The following is a 20,684-nucleotide window of genomic DNA, read 5'->3' on the forward strand; positions in this document are numbered from 1 at the left end:
CATGGGACAGGGCTTTTATATTATATAGGAGGACATAGATAAGACACGGTGCATTGGTGTGAATAGTGTGATATTATGATTTACAGAGGACATCTCAGACCATATACACTCCTGGTACCCAAACTGTGGCCACTGGGACATCTGTAGACAGTAGTCTGTGTTTCCTTTCCTATGTTCTTACATTGCCAGTGATAGAAAATATTCTTTAGACTGACTTCTGCTAGTGAAATGATTTGGTTTATTTTATACTTTCTTTTGGTCTCTCCATTTTGTTCTCATATTATGTTTTTTCCTCTGATCTTTTTTTTATAATGGATCTTCCCGACAGAAATATCAAGTGTGACACAAGTCATTATTAATGGAGGGGAGTGTAGGGAGCAGCGCCGGTGCTAGACTATTTTACGCCCTAGGCAAGACCAGCTACTTGCGCCCCCCCCCCCAAAAAAAAAAAAAAAAAGGTAAGGGGTTAAAAACTCCTCAATGTCATACCCAGTGACCCTGATCCGATGGTTCCTCCATGTTATGCTTTCATACCCAGTGACCCCCCATATTCCTCCATGTCACACCCGGGGATCCTAATGTCCCTCTGTGTCACACCCAGTGACTTTGATGTTTTTCCATGTCACATCCTTGGACCCCAATATTCCTCCATGTCATGCTGTCATACCCACTGACCCTGATGTTCCTCCATGACACACCCAGGGACCCCATGTTCCTCCATGTCATGCTGTCATACTCAGTGACCCCAATGTTCCTCTATGTCAGACCCTGATGTTTTTCCATGTCACAGTTGGGGACCCTGATGTTCCTCCATGTCACACTTGGGGACCCCAATCCCCCATGGCACACCCAGGGACCCCAATTCCTCATGGCACACCTGGTGACCCCGAACTCCTGTTACACCCAGTGACCCCTATCCTCCATGTCACATCTGGTGACTCTGATTCCCCATGGCACACCTGGTGACCCCGATTTCCTTTCATACCAGGGGTGCTCCATGTAACACCCAGGGACCCTGATCCCCTGTTCTGGGGACACTAACTGGGCGGTATGAAGAGAGTGGCCCCCCACTCTGCCCTCCTTCACAGTGATCCTGCTGATTCTTTCTCCCGGGACGCTCCTCTCCTGGACCACAGTGCTCACCACAGCTCCAACCGGGTCCTGGTGGAGAGAAAAACAGCAGTCAGGGAGCTCCGCATGTCCTTCATCACCAACCTCCTCAGACCATTCCGGTGCCTCATCACTTCTGCCCCAGTAAAGGTTCCGCCCTCCAGTGCCGAGCTCCGGCTCAGGTTCAGCTCTCCTCCGCTCCCTACTTAATACCAACCCAGGGAAATGAACGGCTGCCTACCAGCTCAGTGCAGAGAGTCACTTCCTGCCTGGGGTTAAGGCCGTTCAGCTCCAGCTGAAGAGGATCATCGTGCCAGCACTCTGGTGGGCTCCATTCCTGCCTCTTGGGGCCCCCCAACAGTGGTGGAAAGCCAGGGCCTGATAGTTCCACCACTGCCCAAGACACCTGGCATCTTTCTCTGTCCCTACTTCCTCCCCTACCGCCACCTCTCCCCTCAGCTCACAGTAATCATTCATGATGGAGAGAGAGTGCCAACTCCTGGCTGCGCCCCTAGGTGGCAATTCGCCCTAGGCGGCTGCCTAGTTTGCCTAGTGGAAGCACCGGCCCTGGTAGGGAGCACAACTGTGGGAGCACTAAGTTGTGGAAGGAGCTGTAATAGAAGTGATCTCTAGTAGTTTCCTGTGATGTGTCTCCAGTCTAAGGTCTCCTGAAACAGTTCTCCAGTCTCTGATAAAAACTGTTTCATGTCTGCAGTCTCTAACAATTTCCTGTCTGCAATTTCCAGCAATCTCCTGTTGCATGTCTACAGTCTCTGACAGCTTTCTGTAGCATTACATTCCTGTAGATTATGGTCACTTAATGCCCCTATATCAAGTAGGTTGACCACCCCCAATGTAAGCACATGAGGCCACTGTAGTGGCGTAGAGATGATTCATTATAATGAAATAACATCCCATCATTAGCAAGTTAGGAGTCATTTTTTGTCATGTTATTTTAAACTTTACTTTAACATTGTACACATTTACCATATTTCTGAAGTGTCCTGCTCTAGCAGTTACCTGTGCTTCACTATGATCATTGTCCCCTCATATTTAAAGTGCACCTACACCAAGGGACAAAAAATGATCCTGCCAGGAACATATTTACTGTCCTAGGGTGACAACACTCACTTGCATACTGTATCTACAGAGGAGCAGCACTGTCACTCTAACACAGGAAATGCACTGTCAGGCAGACGATAAATCCATTAGGAACACCTAGAAACCTCTGAAGGAACCCAGGGGGTCAATGGAACCATGGTTGGGAAAGGCTGGACTAAAAGGTCCATGTGAGGACTGGCTTTGTATATATGTTGTGGACAACATCGGGATCTCCCTGAGACAATCCATGGCTCTTCCGGTTGGGCCTGAAGTCTCTCTTCTATTTTTGCAACAAATTTCTTCACAAGATGTCTATTTTAAGAGGGTGATCATTACTTTTAATAGTTATTGTGGATTTGTTTTTATTAATTGATTTTGAATTGCATGAATAAAAGATTATTCATTTAAAGGGGCACTAAATTCTACATATGTATTCTTAACTCAGAGAAGTCCCTTCTGTTGCTCCCAGCCACCTGAAAATCTTCACTTTCCCTTTCTTTTGCTGCTGTGATCTGACTTCCTGTTAGATGGTGGCTACGTTGGTTCTCTATGGTCCCACTGTATGTAGGAACATAGCCACCCTCTCCTGCCCCCCCCCCCTCCCCCCAAGACTATAACCTCCTTTATGTTTTTCACTGGCCATCGTGGAATCTTCAAGACCCTTTATCCTTGTGATAGAACAGTACAGGTAATAAATATTATTTACAGAGTTTATTATTTTTCTGCACTGGAAAAGATGATAAGATTAAGTCAAAAAAGTCTAAAAAAGTGGAAACACCCTTTAAAGGGTCAATGTGCCCATAAGTGGTTTCTTGGTTTCAGGTGGAGTTGGGTGATCTGGTTTTGTAATTGATGGTGATTAGGGGACATAAAGATCTTTCTGAGACGCTGGTTTGTCATTTGTCTTGGAGTCTCACTTCTCTTTCTGAAAAAAAAGTTCTTCATGAAGATTTACTACTCTTCCTGCCTCCTCCTCTAGAAGAGAAGGAGGCCCTTCTGTGGTGTAATGTACAGGTGCATCTCATAAAATTAGACTATTATCAAAAAGTTAACTTATTTCAGTAAGTCAATTCAAAAAGTGAAACCCATATATATTATATATAGTTGCGTTACACACAGAGTGATATATTTCAAGCATTTCTTTCTTTTAATTTTGATCATTTTGGCTTTCAGCTAGTGACACCCCAAAATTCAGTATCTAAGAAAATTAGAATATTACATAAGACCAATACAAAAACGATTTTTAATACAAAAATGTTGGCTTAGTGACAAGTAGGTCCATGTACAGTATAGTATGTACTCCATACTTGGTCGGGGCTTCTTTTGCATGAATTACTGCATTAATGCGGCGTGGCATGGAGGCGATCAGCTTGTGGTACTCCTGAGGTGTTATGGATGCCCAGGTGGCTTTAACAGTGCCCTTCAGCTCCTCTGCATTGTTGGGTCTGGTGTCTCTCATCTTCTTTTTCTTCAGATCTTCAGTATCTTCAGATTCTCTATGGGGTTTAGGTCAGGCAAGTTTGCTGGCCAATCAACCACAGTGATACCATGATTATTAAAGTGGTTGTAAACCCTAAAAAGAAAAAAAAAAACCTGCAAGACAAAGGCATAATGAGCTAGTATGCATCGCCTACTAGCCCATTATGTGTTACTTACCTTAGAACGAAGCCCCGACACGGACCCCCGGACATCGCTGCGGGCACTGCCATGATCCCTCTGCGACTCTTTCGGGTTCGGCGGCTCCGGTGCTGTGATTGGCCAGGGTCGTGATGACGTCACTCCCGCGCATGCGCGCGGGAATGATTTTCCGGCAGGCTCCCGGCAAGCAAAACTGAAGGTCCCCCCAGACCTTCAGAGCCCATGCGCCGCTCGCGCGAGCGGCTGCATGCACTGCAAATATCTAGTAAACCGTGCTGGTTTAGGAGATATTATTTGTACCTACAGGTAAGCCTTATTATAGGCTTACCTGTAGGTAAAAGTGTCAAAAAGCGAGATACTACCGCTTTAAACAAGGTATTGGTAGTTTTGGCATTGTGGGCAGGTGCCAAGTCCTGCTGAAAAATTAAATCATCCATCTCCATAAAACTGGTCAGCAGAAGGAAGCATGAAGTGTTTTAGAAATTCCTGGTACAGGGTTGCTCTGACTTTAAACTTGACAAAACACAGTGGACCAACACCAGCAGATGACATGGCTCCCCAAATCATCACTGACTGTGGAAATTTTGCATTTTATTTAGAAATCAAGGTCCCAGAGTCTGGAGGAAAAGTGGAGAGGCACAGAATCCAATTTATATGAGGTCCAGTATGAAGTTTCCACAGTCCGTGATGATTTGGGGAGCCATCATCTGCTGGTGTTGGTCCACTGTGTTTTATCAAGTCCAAACTCAACGCAGCCCTCTAGCAGGAAATTCTAGAGGACTTCATGCTTCCCTCTGCTGACCAGCTTTATGGAGATGCCGATTTCATTTTCCAGCAGGACTTGGCACCGCCCACACTTCCAAAACTACCAATACCTGGTTTAATAAACATGGTATTCCTGTTTTCCTAATTTTATGAGATTCCCCTGCATATAGATATTTGAGCTATATGAACTAATGGTGTCATGTCTGTTGTGTCATGAAGTTTTACTACTTTTCCTGCTAAATCAATTGGAAGAGAAGGAACCATGTATATGGTGTAATACATACAGTATATATATATATATATATATATATATATCCATATAAGCTACTGTATATCAACTGCTGGTGACATGACTGTTAGGCTCTCCTTGAGTTCCACCCTTAAGAAAGGACTTTATTCATTGATGTTCATGTTAGAAGCCTCATTGGACTCACACATCACTGAGAGCATGAACAAAGTTTATGTGAGGCGGGCAGTGCTGACCATCCTTTCACCCCACATTATACAAGATGATAACTCAGGGTCAGGCTGGCTATATAAAATGTTTCCATATATGGCAGTGCTTTCCCCCCACTGGAACCCCTAAAATAGTTTTCAGGCTTTGAAGAACCCCTGCCTCAACCAATTTGTAATGGAACTGAGACCCACACTGTGTCTGTGGGCTTCAGTCAGTATACGGCTTCCTTCAGCCTTGAATATAGATATCAAATATTCCAGCCGTCCCCATACAAAGCTAGCCAACAACTTAGCTTGTTTAAGGTTTGGAATCTTCTGCTTTGTTGAACAACGAACACAGTTTATATACAGCATGGGCATCCCCCTCATTACATTATCATATGCAGATGAAATTGTGTACAGAAATGGAATAAACCTGAACTAATTATCTAGCCATCTGGACAGAAACAATATGTGAGTCCATTAACAATTAACAATGGGACAGACAGGCTTAACAGAATCCACATCACACCTCAATAGACAGACAATAGGAAGAGCCTGTCTCTGACATTGAAGTTCAATACACATTATCGTAAGGGTAAATATAGAACCCATTTGAAGTAATCCATACCATTAAGTATCTGTCTTTCACTTCCAGTGACAGTGAGTACCGTCACACAATTCATCAGTGGGAAGAATGCTCTTTACATAGGTGGTTAGTGGGAAGAATGCTCCTTATATTGGTGGTCAGTAGGAAGAATGCCCCTTTACATTGGTGGTCAGTTGGAAGAATGATGCTTACATTGGAGGTCATTGGGAATGGTCCTTTTATTAGTGGTCAGTGGGAAGAATGTCCCTTACATTGTGGTCAGTGGGAAGAATGCTCCTTACATTGGTGATCAGTGGGAAGAATGCCCCTTACATTGGTGATCAGTGGGAAGAATGTTCCTTACATTGGTGATCAGTGGGAAGAATGCCCCTTACATTGGTGATCAGTGGAAAGAATGCTCCTTACATTGGTGATCAGTGGGAAGAATGCCCCTTACATTGGTGATCAGTGGGAAGAATACACCCCTTAGTGTGATGGCCAGACTGCCACCCTTACAGACAGCTAAAATAATCATTGGTATTATGCTGCTGACTCTGCCAAGTGGCATTGGCCCCAATATTTTGCAGGCACTGTTAGATGAGAGGTCAGTCAGCCACAGTTCAAAAAATCCCTAGCAACCTCTAAAAACCCTAGCTGAGAATGACTGGTCTATGGTAACAGGTTGTACTCCAAGTGAAGGTCCATATTGTTGTATGAATTTTGTTTTTTAGTAAATTGTATTAATATAACACACATCTTCTAGGTGATATCTGAAAAAAACAAGATGCTGATCCTCCTGTGTGTGTGCTTCCTGCTGGGCTGCACAGCAGCTTCAAGTGGTGAGTATGGGTATTACAGCACCTTGTCCATCTATTGTACTAGTGGATGATGATTGATGATTGGTTAATGATGGTAATTGATGGTGATTTATTCCCACTATGTATCTAGAGTTGACATATTACACAATACAAGGCACATAGAACCATTCACCCTGTTTGGAATCAGCGTGGTAATAAGCCCCTCATAATGGGCACAGCAGGTGTACAGACCTGGGAATTCAGCACAGGAATGATGGGAAGCCCTGATAAGGGGCACAGCAGGTGTACAGACCTGGGAACTTGGCACAGGGGTGGTGGGAGCCCCTCATAATGGGCACAGCAGGTGTACAGACCTAGGAACTCAGCACAGGGAGGGTGGGAACACCTCATAAGTGGCACAGCAGGTGTACAGACCTGGGAACTCAGCACAGGGATGGTGGAAACCCCTAAAAATAGGCACAGCAGGTGTACAGACCTGGGAACTCAGCACAGGGATGGTGGGAACACCTCATAATGGGCACAGTAGGTGTAAAGACCTGGGAACTCAGCACAGGGGTGGTGAGAGCCCCCAATAATGGGCACAGCAGGTGTACAGACCTGGGACCTCAGCACAAGGATGGTGGGAACCCCTCATAATGGACACAGCAGGTGTACAGACCCAGGAATTCAGTACAGGGATGGTGAGAGCCCCTCCTAATGGGCACAGCAGGTGTACAGACCCAGGAACTCAGCACAGGGATGGTAGGAACCCCTCATTATGGACACAACAAGGGTACATACCTAGACTTTCAGCTCAGAGATCTCATTTTGGTATGCTGTACCTACTTATATTGCTTTCACGGCAATCTCTCATAGGTGGCTGAGCTCTATGCACATGCTGTACAATATACACATTTCCTGTAGGAGACTCCTGCCTGTCTGACCGCTCTCTTCTCTTGCACCCTTCAGTTCAGTTGCGGCGCTCTTCCTTCTCTGGGGAGTACGGAGCTGGTGGAGGTATAGCTTTCTCTTTCTCTTCGGATCAACGTAACGGTCAAATAACGGGTTTTCGCATCAGGGAGAGTACCGGCTGTGTGGTTGGGTAAGATCCTTCAGATTATCACTTCTCTACCACACCAACATCTTCAGCACATTTTAGGTATACACATATAGTACAAATTTGTAAAGTAATTTCCTGTCTGGTGTCTAGGCTGAGATGAAGTCATCAGTCTGCTGCAGGCTAGAGGTAGCATTTCTTCAGTTTCCTCTCCCCCAGTGATCCGATTACAACAGTGTAACTTTGTAGCAAGTGATAAGATGAGAGGCTGCAACAGAGGCTGATCTGTGTCAGACATTTGTGAATCCAATCAAGAACTGCACAGGCACCAGGATTTACATTATTGTGTCATCCCTGATCTGGTACAGTATATCCAGAAAGTAGATGGTGACCCTGGAAACTATAAATAGGGAGAACACCTGTAAATATTTTTAGTATATAAATACTACAGATTAGGTGAGTAAAATAAAAGTCCAAATGATGTGCAAGTCACACAAACCGTCCCAAAAGTTATAAACACAACTAAATGGAAGTTTCGATGCACAATGTTGATTAGTGCTGCAGACAACGACACTTCATGTGCTCCGCCACCTGGTGTACAATAAAATGGATTGTTAGAATAAAAAGATCCGTATGGTCTCCTGCTCAGAATAATAAGCCTCCATTGGGTTCCACTACAGCCTCATAGATGTCACATCAATAAACAGCCAATATGGGTTCATGTGGAAGGAAAAAGCCAAGGAGGCTTTAGTCTCTGATTACTTATAATATAAAAGACTGATAAGCACTCATCTGCAAAAAGCCAATCCTGGTAATCAAACCAACAACATCCTGGTTGTAGAGGGTGTGGTGACATCACGCGCGATAGCTCCCCCCTACGAGTTTCGTCACATAAACCATCATCGGGGACGTGGAAGTCACGCTCCATCTTCCTGCTCTATATTTGGTGTTCACAAAAGGGGGAAAACAGAAGTGGAGTCGGAACAATCTGCATTCCACCCCTCACTATAATCTGGCCAAGGAACTAAGCCTCCATGGCATACTGAAAGCCCGGAATTCCAGACCTCTACAAAAAATATAAAAATACTATCATGTCAAAAAATAAAACACTTAAGTATAAAAAGGATGCTAAAATTAATACCATTAAGTAGTCTGTAAAGAGGTGGCTCTCTCAAAAATCACCCCAGGTTTCTCAAGAAATAATGGATCTAAAATCTTCTCATTCCTCAAGACCACCCAGTGCTTTCTAATGACATTCCTGACCTGTCTGTGCTGCACTGAAAGAGGTATAAAAAAAGGACCATTTAAATGAATGCCCATTTGTCTTTATTCTCAAGGAGGGTCTCCCTATTATGATCTCTAACATTATTAATTTCAGTATTTTCAATTTCTTCTTGTACTATAGTGTATATATATATATATATATATATATATATATATATATATATATATATACATATATTGATTTACTGTTGTGGGTTTAGTGATACTTTAAGCTACTCTTATTTTGAGATCCAGAAAATGAATAACCTCATTACTGGCTTCAAAGGACAGAGAAATGCCTCAGTCATTGGTATAAAGATCCCCCATAATGGACTTAAGAGACTTAAGGTTGCCATACCAGAGGAATCTTTTTATGGCCAAGTGGGAGGAGAAGCTCCAGTACATTGACGATATCCTCCTCCTCTGTAATGGCAACCTTGAGTCTCTTCAGTCTTTTATGGGGAATCAACCAATGACTGAGGCATTTCTCTGCACTTGTTACACCATTTGTATCATTGGTTGTGCCAACAGCTTATTAAGCCTTTGTAGCACAATTCTACTTTTATACCTAGAGAGGTAATAAATACCTGGAAGATTTACACAGACCCATTACTGAGCATGCATGGACAAAACATGGTGGACTCTGACTTCAACATTATATCACAGCTCTTGGAGGCATTACAATACTGCTGGTCCTGTATTCTCACGTCTTCATATTGTTCTCTACAGGATCCAAGTCCAGTATGGTGATGTCTGGGGGCCTTTTTACGGATATTCCTCTGGTACCCTTTTGGAGGTCTTGCTGTTCCGCGGGGAAAACATCACTCAGGTGTTGGGGAAATATGGCTCTTATGTGAATGAGCTGATCTTCGTGACAAGCCGTGGGAGGATATTCAAATTTGGGCAACCATCAGGCACAAACTTCAATGACTTTCCTCTGTTTCAGGGGACCGTACTGCGCTACATTAGCGGGCGATACGGCTCCAACGTCCTGACCAGCATTGGCTTCCACTGGGGTATCCAACCCAGCTGCTACAACTGTAAAGATGGTTCTAATTAACCTCAAGCAAACCAGAGCCAACCAGCTGGTCAGGCTCCTTTTTTGGCCTCTTGGCTTTTCTTTTTTTCATCCTCTCCTTTCCAAAATTCTCTTACACTGAAATAATAAACCTTTGAAATCATATTTCGTATTCTGTTATGTTTGTAGAAGCTAGCCAGGGCCGGTGCTAGTCTATTTGGCGGCCTAGGCAAGACCAGCTACTTGCGCCCTCCCCCCCCCCGAGATAGAGGGGGGACCTGAGATAAGGGGCTGCAGAGAGAGAGAGAGAAAGAGAGGGGGGTCTTACAGAGAGAGGCCTGAGAGAGAGAGAGAGGCCTGAGAGAGAGAGGGGGGAGATGAGAGAGACCCCTAGTCCTGGGTTTATCTGCAGTCCCTCCTGATTGTCCTAGAGTGTCTGTTTGCAGATCTGCAGGCCAGGTCTGTGTATGATAATGGACAGTACCTTCCATGCCATGATGCCAGTCTGTCTCCTTGATCTTCTTCCAGTTCCAGCGGCTCCCTCCTGCCCACCTTCTGTCACATCTCTGTGCCCCCAGTCAGCCTGTCCTCTGGCCCCAGGGCCTCATGTTGGAGCGAAGAGGAAGATGGAATAGTCCATGCTCTGGAAGCGTAGGGTACACTGTGCATGCTGCTTCTCTCCTCTTCAGGGGGTGGGGTCAAGGAGGAGGCGTGCCGCGGTGGAGCTCTACTCCCAAGTCCCAGGCTGTCAGGCCGCCCGCACCCCAAGGATGCTGCTGATTGCTGCTGTGCCCCCGCAGACAGCTAGACTGCAGGGTAGAGGACGAGGTGCACTGACAAGTTCCAGGCACCCTCTCCTCCCCATGGTCAATGGGTAAGCCAGTGGCCGTGGCTGCACCCTAGGCAGCAGTGCACTCTAGGCAGCTGCCTATTTTGCCTAGTGGTAGCGCTGGCCCTGAAGCTAGCTATTACCGAATGGGAAATGTCCAAAAAGTACACCATTTAACCCAGTTATAGTGCCCTGAAAAAGTATTCACACCCCTTGAAATGTTCCACATTTTGTCATGTTACAGCCAAAAATGTAAATGTATTTTATTGGGATTTTATGTGATAGACCAACACAAAGTGGCACATAATTGTGAAGTGGAAGGAAAATACATGAAAAAGATACCCCCTAGGGAGTGGGACTATGTGGGTGACCAAACATCCAAGAAATACAAGTATATATATAGTAATTATTAGTAAAGAACAATTTTATTGTACAAAATAAGATTAAAAAAATGGGAGACTGCAATATCTCTATGTAACATTTAAAAAATGATCACGGCTTACAATGGGAGGTCATACAAAGAAAAAGTGATGAGCAATGTGGCATATACTCCAAAAAAAAAAGTGTTTCAGGTGTGACCACCTTTCTTCAGGGGTCTATTTGGAAGGAAAATGATAAATGGTTTTCAAAATTTCATACAAATAAATATCTGAAAAGTGTGGCCTGCATTTGTATTCAGCCCCCTTTACTCTGATGCCCCTAAAATCTAATGTAACCAATTGCCTTTAGAAGTCACCTAATTAGTAAATAGAGTCTACCTGTGTGTAATGTAATCTCAGTATAAATACAGCTGTTCTGTGAAGCACTCAGAGGTTGTTAGAGAACCTTAGGGAACAAACAGCATCATGAAGGCCAAGGAACACACCAGACAGGTTAGGGATAAAGTAGTGGGGGGGGTTTAAAGCTGGCTTAGGTTATAAAAAAAATATCCCAAGTTTTGAACATCTCACGGAGCACTGTTCAATCCATCATCCAAAAATGGAAAGAGTATGGTACAACTGCAAACCTACCAAGACATGGCCGTCCACCTAAACTGACAGGTCAGGCAAGGAGAGCATTCATCAGAGAAGCAGCCATTATAACTCTGGAGGAGCTACAGTGATCCACAGCTCAGTTGGGAGAATCTATCCACAGGACAACTATTAGTCGTGCACTCCACAAATCTGCCCTTTATGGAAGAGTGGCAAGAAGAAAGCAGTCCCATTTGCAGTTTGCGAGAAGCCATGTTGGGGACACAACAAATATGTTGAAGAAGGAGCTCGGTTTAGATGAGACCAAAATCAAACTTTTTGGCCTAAAAGCAAAACGCTATGTGTGGCGGAAAACTAACACTGCACATCACCCTGAACACACCATCCCCACTGTGAAACATGGTGGTGGCAGCAGGGACAGAGAAACTGGTCAGAGTTGATGGGAAGATGGATGGAGCCAAATAAAGGGCAATCTTAAAAGAAAACCTGTTAGAGTCTGCAAAAGACTTGAGACTGGGGCAGAGGTTCACCTTTCAGCAGGACAACGACCCTAAACATACAGCCAGAGCTACGATGGAATGGTTTAGATCAGGGTTTCTCAACCAGTGTGCCGCGGCACACTGGTGTGCCGTAACTAGTTCCCAGGTGTCCCGTGGCAAAATGATCCCCACTTACAGCCATCTGAAAACATTTTTAGTCACTCAGGAGTGACAGAGGTCCTGGTCCGCTGTCTAAGTTCACTTGCTGCTGCCATAGGCACTCGGGAAGCTGTGCGGGCCTCCCGACTGCGTCTTGCCAACCGATGACGTCATCAGTTGCTATGGTGGGCGGGTCGGGCTTACGAAGGGCTTGCTGGCATGTGCGAGACGCGGGTCCCGGAGGATGCTGGCTGGCGCGCTTTTGCCCGAGGGAGTGTTTGAGGAGAGGAGAAATAACGAAGGAGGCTCCTCTGAGCTCCATGAGGTACATGAATTATACATGTCATTTACCTGGTAAATGGTTATTTTTTTTTTTTTTTTTTTTTTTATGTGATTTAAGTATACATAAGATATGTGGGGTTTAATTACTGTATTATTGATAAAGGTAACTTCTATTTTTATATTGTATTCCGCTGCACATTTTTTTCTTTTTATATTGTATTCTGTTGTCCCTCATTTTTGGTGTGCTTTCAGAAAATGCACCAAAAATTTAGGACATAGTAGAAGTTTATGAGAAACCACAGAAAACGCATATGAAAACAGCGGGTATCCTGTGCTACACCTGCGCTGCGGCCAAACTGCAGCAGATGTGCAAGCAGAATTAAATTATAAAAAAGAAATGTGCAAGCGGAATACAATATAAAAAAAAGAGCATTTACCTTTATTAATAATACAGTAAATAAAACCCACATATCTTAAGTATATTTATATTACATCATCTTTTATTTCTATTATACAAAAAAATTGGGGTATATATTGTGTTTTGTTTCAATTCATTAAAGTTAATTTTTTCCAAAAATAAATGTGTTTGCAAAACCACTGTGCAAATACCATGTGTCATAAAAAATTGCAACGCTTGCCCCCTAGGGACCCTAGGGCTAAATGCACAACTGCTACTTTCTACAGAGAAAGAACATATACAGACAGCAACTTAGGGCTGTGCACCAGGATCTCTGTGTTTGTCTCTCATCCATTCCTGCAAGAATAGAGCAGTTTTGTGGATCTTCCCAGGCTCAAGTATCCCATTGATATAAGTAACAATTACATTTTTTCGAATTTTTTGGTTGGTGTGCCTCGAGATTCTTCCAGATTTTAAAGGGTGCCTTGGTTGAAAAAAGGTTGAAAAACACTGTCATAGACATTGATGTCCAAACCATACAAATACTGAAACCATCCCTTTTTGGCTGATCTGAGATTTACAAGCCAAAGTCGCTCAATTCTACCAAAAACCACAAAGACTTATTGATGCCTGAAGCCAATACTGCCCCCAACCGAATTCTGGTTCGGGAACTTACCGGGGGTTCAGCTGCTCCAGAAACATGCCATAAATGTTAAACAACAAATGACATATCTAAGAAGACAACCATTTTTATTCCATTGCTGTTAGTGGGAGTGATAAGCTGACCAGTTTTTGCGCCAATTCTAGCCCCCATCCATAAAATCCGCCAGCCCTTTTACTGCCATCTCAGTCAGCCAAGGGACACCGCTTGCTGTGACAATATGACCTACGACAGGAGAGAAAATGTAAACACAAACACATACAAGAGTAGCCCTACTCCCTTGAGGGTTGCTGGTTAATGGGTGTTCTTCAGCACTACTGTGACCCTGTAAACCGTCCAGCCCACCTGACACTCTAGGTTCAGACATAGTGTATACACCTTTATGGAACACACTGACACAATATAAATGAGTTTTAACTTTTACTCAATGAATAAGCGAGTGAACTTATGTCAGTCAGCTAAACCCCAAATAAACTATCAGAGTTTAGCAAGACTGACACCAAAAACAACAGATAAACAGAGTGTTATAATAACAAGGAACAGTATTGAACACAATCTTCTATATTCTGAAAGTATATAGATATTCTCTACTATAGTAAAGCTGTACTCAGGTTAAAGAGGAGCTCTAAGCTACTCTATGCTGTCAGTATCCTAATTAAAGCTATGGCAATAGAAACTAGAACATGTCAACTTTAAGAGCAACTGTGCAACAATGTCCCTCCTCTTAGCAAGGCCTTGCTATGCTCTTCACCGGCAGTTGGAACTTTTATAAGACAATTTCCACTGTGGCTTAATATAACAAAAGGGTCAAGATGATAAATTGTAATCTTAAGGGATCTGATATCTGCTTCAATGTTTGTATTCAGTGTAAAGATGAAGTGTATACTTGCAGTCTGGACCAAGAACAGGCACCCTCTCACCAATTTCTGATGACCATCTGTGAAAGCCCTATGGAACAGGCGGTGTGATCTTCCACGTTCCGGCGTCTGGAAAACCTGCTGCGCTCTGCTGTCTCAGGATACTCAGCCAACCTCCACTTTCTCTCTCAGCGATACTGCAAAGACATCCGCAGTGCAGCGACAGACATCTGCTCCACTGAGGCTGAGTTCTTTAAGTGGGTCAGGCCTCATGCTGTAGGCCGCATTCTGCTGTCTCACACACCACTTAGCAGGCTGATGTGCATGCAATGGGTCCCAGAAGCAAGTGAGTTTAAGTCTGTAAGGTCCCATAATGCCAATTTTCCAGTTCCTGCCAGATGACAATCCCATATGAGTCCAGCATTAAAGGGGCACAGGAACGATTTCAACAAACAAAAGATAAGTCTGTATACTTAAACATGTTAGTCCCAACCCGGCTAAATCCTCCCCCCACTTGAACGTCTTTGGTCCCCCAAGACAGAGAGAACTTTTACTAAAGCAAACCTATTGCATAACAGTTCAAAAAGGGATTAGAAAAATGACTCCACTAATTAGAACCTACAGTAGCTAACAACTGACTGATAGAAGTGTAGCACTGCCCCCTAGAGAGCTGCTAAGAATTACACTTTCTTGGGTCCCCTGGATTACCATTAGCAACTGACAGTAGATAAATGGCAGTAACAGTTCTTGGCTCAGACAATAATCAGTCCAGGGGATTTGGTTTTTGTATTTTATTTAGAACTGGGATGGGAGAAGGGATGAGTGGGATACTCCAACTATAAACTATGCACAAACTTGAGGACAACGACTTGTAGTGTGTGGCAAGGCCGCTGCTTCACCTTGCCACAGGAGTGAAGATAAATAGACTGTTCCTGTTTGAATATTCTCTTCAGGGTTAACAACATGGCACCCCCTTTACTACCACTGCCTGTGTGCTGACACCCGTCCACTGACTCTAGCCACTAGAGTGGTCCCCTTCCTGGGCAGACCCATTGGGAAGCTCCCCTGTACTCATGGACACTGTTTTTCCAGAGTTGCTCTGCCTTCACCTCCACAGTCAGTTTCACTGGTCCTTCTGGTTCAGCCACACCACTGGTTCACTAGGCACTAGGTGCCTGTGACCACCTTCCTCAGCAAAACAGGAGGAGAGACAGCCGTCAACCTCCTCCTGGTACCTGGCTTCCCACCCAAAGACCCTCTGTCACATGTGTCCTTGGCTTTTATCACCTATCCCAGGATGCACCACTGTCTGTGCCAACCCACTGGGACAGTTACAAAGCCTGTGTGTCACTGGCTGGGTTTACTCCACTGTCCAACAGGCTCCCCTATTGGATACAGTGGGGACACTCCCTCAGACCAGATGAATCACACATAGACACATGCAACAGGCCTGACTAGAAACCCTGCTCCCCTGTTAAGCAGATAGAGCAACTAGGTTTTACCTGCCACTCTCCTGATAAGCAGGCAGAGCAAACTATATTCCCTACCTAGCACCTATCTAGGAGGGTGCTACAGAAGAGTTTTCAGATAATAAACTATACAAAGAGTCAGAAAACATTGAGTCTTGCTCACAACAGGCCAGTAACAAATTAGTGGCCCACCTAGTAGTGTCAGAAAGTGGAACAGGGTCATCCTCTACCAAAAGCTTGGTAGAAGAGGCTAGTGCTTGATTAGAACATTGAGTAGTTAAAATGGGTTCATCCAAGCTCTCTCCAAGGGTATTATATGTGAGTCTCTTAAGTGGATGAATCTCCCATCAAAGTCTGGAGCACGGGTGTTCCGCAGACTCAGATTCATGTCCTTGGCTCCAAGAACTACACCCAGGTCATGATTCTTCCAAACTAATAGATATAGCTTCATCTTCATTAGACGGAGGTAAAATTGGATCTTCTTCAACACTGGGTAGCTCAGGATTATCTAATGGAGGTACAAGTGAATTCTCTTCAACACTGGGTGGCTCAGAGTGATCAGTGGGCTCTAGTTTAACTTCTACAATTCCTCTGCCAGGAGATATGGGTCTCTTCATTTCATTCAACTAGCGCTCCACACTCACAGGCCAGGACAGCATCTGAACATCCTCTACTGAAGGCCGGAAATCTTTATAGGTATCTTCCAGTGGCAGAGTCCATAGCCAATCAAGAGTCATTTCTTCTTCATCACTCTCCTCCTCTCTCTCTCCTTGATGGGAGCGCTCAGGCATCTGCCGAGTCTTAGACCGCAAATTAGGGGGGCGTGATACATAAGTACAAGGAGCTGAAATAGGTAGAAGATGATTCCGATGCCAAGTCTTCAATGGACCAGTCTTGCTCTCTGGATGAATCTGATACACTGGTAATCCAGGCAGCCTCTTTCAAATGATGTAAAGCACGCCAACGATCAGCCAACTTATGTTTGCCAGGCACTCATCTTAAAATCAAAATTCCTTTTATTGCATTGTTCCCTTACAGAAGATGCTTCTAGAGCTTTCTCATAAGCTAACTTCAAGATCTTTCTGAGTCTGTCAACATAGCCACGATAGGAAGCTTGAGAAGTATGATCCAAAAAGCTAGGTCCACCGGCAATCAAGCTTCCCTCCAAAACATCAATCGATAAGGGGAATATCCAGTAGAGTCATTCACTGTACTATTGTAGGCATGAACCCCAGTTGCAATGTGATCACCCCAATGTTGTTTCTTCTCAAGGGGTAAAGTCCCCAACATGTTCAGTAAAGTACGATGAAACCGTTCAGGTTGTGGGTCTCCCTAAGGATGATATGGAGTGGTTCTGGATTTCTGTATACTCAGCAGTTCACAAAGTCTTCGTTTCAACTTGCTCTCAAAGTCTCAGCCTTGATCCGAATGAATGCGCTGAGGTAAACCCTAATGAATGAAAAACTTCTCCATCAGAGTCTTAGCAACTGTACTAGCTTGCTGATCTTGGGTCGGGAAAGCTTTAGTGTATCTAATGATCTGTCACAACCAGGACATTACTACGCCCATCCGGGTCAGGTTCAAGACACAAGAAATCAATGCACACTAGTTCGATTGGTTCTTGACTGCTTAAATGACCCATTGGGGCAGCTCTGCTGGGTAACGTCTTTCTCTGGATACACCGGATGCATGAATGGCAATAGCCTTCAATTTCTGTTCTGATACAAGACCAATAGAACCGATCCCTGACCAACTTAAAGGTTCTATCTAATCCTAATGTCCATGATCATCGTGAAGGGCTGTTAATACCATCAACTGATGCTTTTCCGGCAGGAATAACTGTTGGACACCTTCAGGCTCCTCAAGTAGACACTTCTGATACACAATCCCATCTTCCAACCTCAGTCGGTCCCAATCCTTGTGAACCACTTTAGCACCTTCAATGGAACTGTTCAATAGTGATGTCGCGAACCTAAAATTCGCCGTTCGCGAACGGCGAACGCGAACATCGGCAAATGTTCGCGAACCGGGCGAACCGCCATAGACTTCAATAGGCAGGCGAATTTTAAAACACACAGGGACTCTTTCTGGCCACAATAGTGATGGAAAAGTTGTTTCAAGGGGACTAACACCTGGACTGTGGCATGCCGGAGAGGGATCACGCAAAAAAAAGTTCTTAAAAATTATAATTTTTTGATAGAGAGCCAATTATTGGAAAAATTAAAAAAAAATAAAAATAAAAAATTTCTTTGGATTTAGCATCTGGGGGGTCTAAAAAGTGTACCTGTGAAGTTTCAGCTCTGTAGCATGTCCAGAACCCCTAAAAAACAGCATTTTTCTTATATTTTCAGGAATATGGCTTCTCTGCGGCTGGCTTTTTCTCTTGCAGGCATTTAGCGGGCATTTTTTTAGGCAGGCATGTCATTTTTTGTATTTAGTGTCTGGGGGGTCTAAAAAGTGTACCTGTCAAGTTTCAGCTCTGTAGCATGTCCAGAACCCCTAAAAAACAGCATTTTTATTATATTTTCAGTAATACGGCTTCTCTGCGGCTGGCTTTTTCTCTTGCAGGCATTTATCGGGCATTTTTTTAGGCAGGCATGTCATTTTTTGTATTTAGTGTCTGGGGGGTCTAAAAAGTGTACCTGTCAAGTTTCAGCTCTGTAGCATGTCCAGAACCCCTAAAAAACAGCATTTTTATTATATTTTCAGTAATACTGCTTCTCTGCGGCTGGCTTTTTCTCTTGCAGGCATTTATCGGGCATTTTTTTAGGCAGGCATGTCATTTTTTGTATTTAGTGTCTGGGGGGTCTAAAAAGTGTACCTGTCAAGTTTCAGCTCTGTAGCATGTCCAGAACCCCTAAAAAACAGCATTTTTATTATATTTTCAGGAATACGGCTTCTCTGCGGCTGGCTTTTTTTCTTGCAGGCATTTAGCGGGCATTTTTTTAGGCAGGCATGTCATTTTTTGTATTCAGTGTCTGGGGGGTCTAAAAAGTGTACCTGTCAAGTTTCAGCTCTGTAGCATGTCCAGAACCCCTAAAAAACAGCATTTTTCTTATATTTTCAGGAATACGGCTTCTCTGCGGCTGGCTTTTTTTCTTGCAGGCATTTAGCGGGCATTTTTTTAGGCAGGCATGTCATTTTTTTGTATTCAGTGTCTGGGGGGTCTAAAAAGTGTACCTGTCAAGTTTCAGCTCTGTAGCATGTCCAGAACCCCTAAAAAACAGCATTTTTCTTATATTTTCAGGAACACGGCTTCTCTGCGGCTGGCTTTTTCTCTTGCAGGCATATATATCAGTGGTGGGTGGGCAGTGGCACAGTACACTCTCTGTGGACCTGACAGCAGTCACTGGCACCCAGGCAACTGCAATTTAAAAAATATATATATATTTTTTTTTACTTTGCAAGCTGCTGTGCCACTTTATATATCAGTGGTGGGTGGGCAGTGGCACAGTACACTCTCTGTGGACCTGACAGCAGTCACTTGCACCCAGGCAACTGCAATTTAAAAAATATATATATATTTTTTTACTTTGCAAGCTGCTGTGCCACTTTATATATCAGTGGTGGGTGGGCAGTGGCACAGTACACTCTCTGTGGACCTGACAGCAGTCACTGGCACCCAGGCAACTGCAATTTAAAAAAATATATATTTTTTTTTACTTTGCAAGCTGCTGTGCCACCTTATATATCAGTGGTGGGTGGGCAGTGGCACAGTACACTCTCTGTGGACCTGACAGCAGTCACTGGCACCCAGGCAACTGCAATTTTAAAAAATATATATTTTATTTTACTTTGCAAGCTGCTGTGCCACCTTATATATCAGTGGTGGGTGGGCAGTGGCACAGTACACTCTCTGTGGACCTGACAGCAGTCACTGGCACCCAGGCAACTGCAATTTTAAAAAAATATATTTTATTTTACTTTGCAAGCTGCTGTGCCACCTTATATATCAGTGGTGGGTGGGCAGTGGCACAGTACACTCTCTGTGGACCTGACAGCAGTCACTGGCACCCAGGCAACTGCAATTAAAAAATATATATATTTTTTTTTACTTTGCAAGCTGCTGTGCCACCTTATATATCAGTGGTGGGTGGGCACACAGTGGCACTGCAGTGGGCACAGTACACTCTGTGGACCTGACAGTAACTGGCAGCCCAGGCAACTGCAATAATAAAAAATATTTTTTTTTTTCAATTTATTGCAACAAGATGCTGTGCCACCGTATATATATCAGTGGTGGGCAGTGCACTGCAGTGGGTACAGTGCACTCTGTGGACCTGACACAGCACTCACTGCAATTATGACAGAGGAAAAAAAAAATATTTTTTAAAATGCAAGGTACTGTGCCTGTGCCACCCGAAATGAGTGTGGTGTGCACACAGTACAGTCTGTGGTAGGTCTGTGGCCTCTCACACACAGCGGGCAGGCAACTGCAGTGTACAATAGATATATATAGATATATATATAAAGAAAAAACTCTATTACCTTACCAGCCCTTAAAAGGGCTTTTGGGGACACTATATATATATATATATATATATATATATATATGTATATATATAAATAAAAAAAATCCTCAATTACCAGCCCTTAAAAGGGCTTTTGGGGACACTAGATAGATATAGATATATATATATATATAAGAAGAAACAACTCAATTACCAGCCCTTAAAAGGGCTTTTGGGGACGCTAGGTATATATATATATATATATATATATATATATATAAAAAAAAAAACACAAATACCAGCCCTTAGAAGGGCTTTTTGGGGTGCTGATATTACAGCAGTAGTGGACCAAGAAC

The 20,684-nt window shown here is 43.8% G+C and overlaps 2 protein-coding genes across 2 annotated transcripts in view; both read left to right on the forward strand.

Moving 5' to 3' along the window:
- Positions 1-20,684, forward strand: part of LOC309558518 (zymogen granule membrane protein 16-like) — a gene marked incomplete at its 5' end in the record, with an annotated part of 322,172 nt that overhangs the window by 187,730 nt on the left and 113,758 nt on the right. The gene's annotated exons all lie outside the window — the stretch shown is intronic.
- Positions 6,423-9,815, forward strand: LOC309557652 (zymogen granule membrane protein 16-like; the record flags this gene model as incomplete). The annotated part of the gene is made up of 3 exons (XM_082260441.1): positions 6,423-6,477; positions 7,405-7,537; positions 9,485-9,815. 3 exons carry the CDS (start codon positions 6,423-6,425, stop codon positions 9,813-9,815), a joined length of 519 nt encoding a protein of 172 aa, XP_082116567.1.

The sequence above is a fragment of the Pelophylax lessonae genome, assembly GCF_965119305.1.
Source record: "Pelophylax lessonae genome assembly, chromosome: 6".
NCBI lineage: Eukaryota > Metazoa > Chordata > Amphibia > Anura > Ranidae > Pelophylax > Pelophylax lessonae.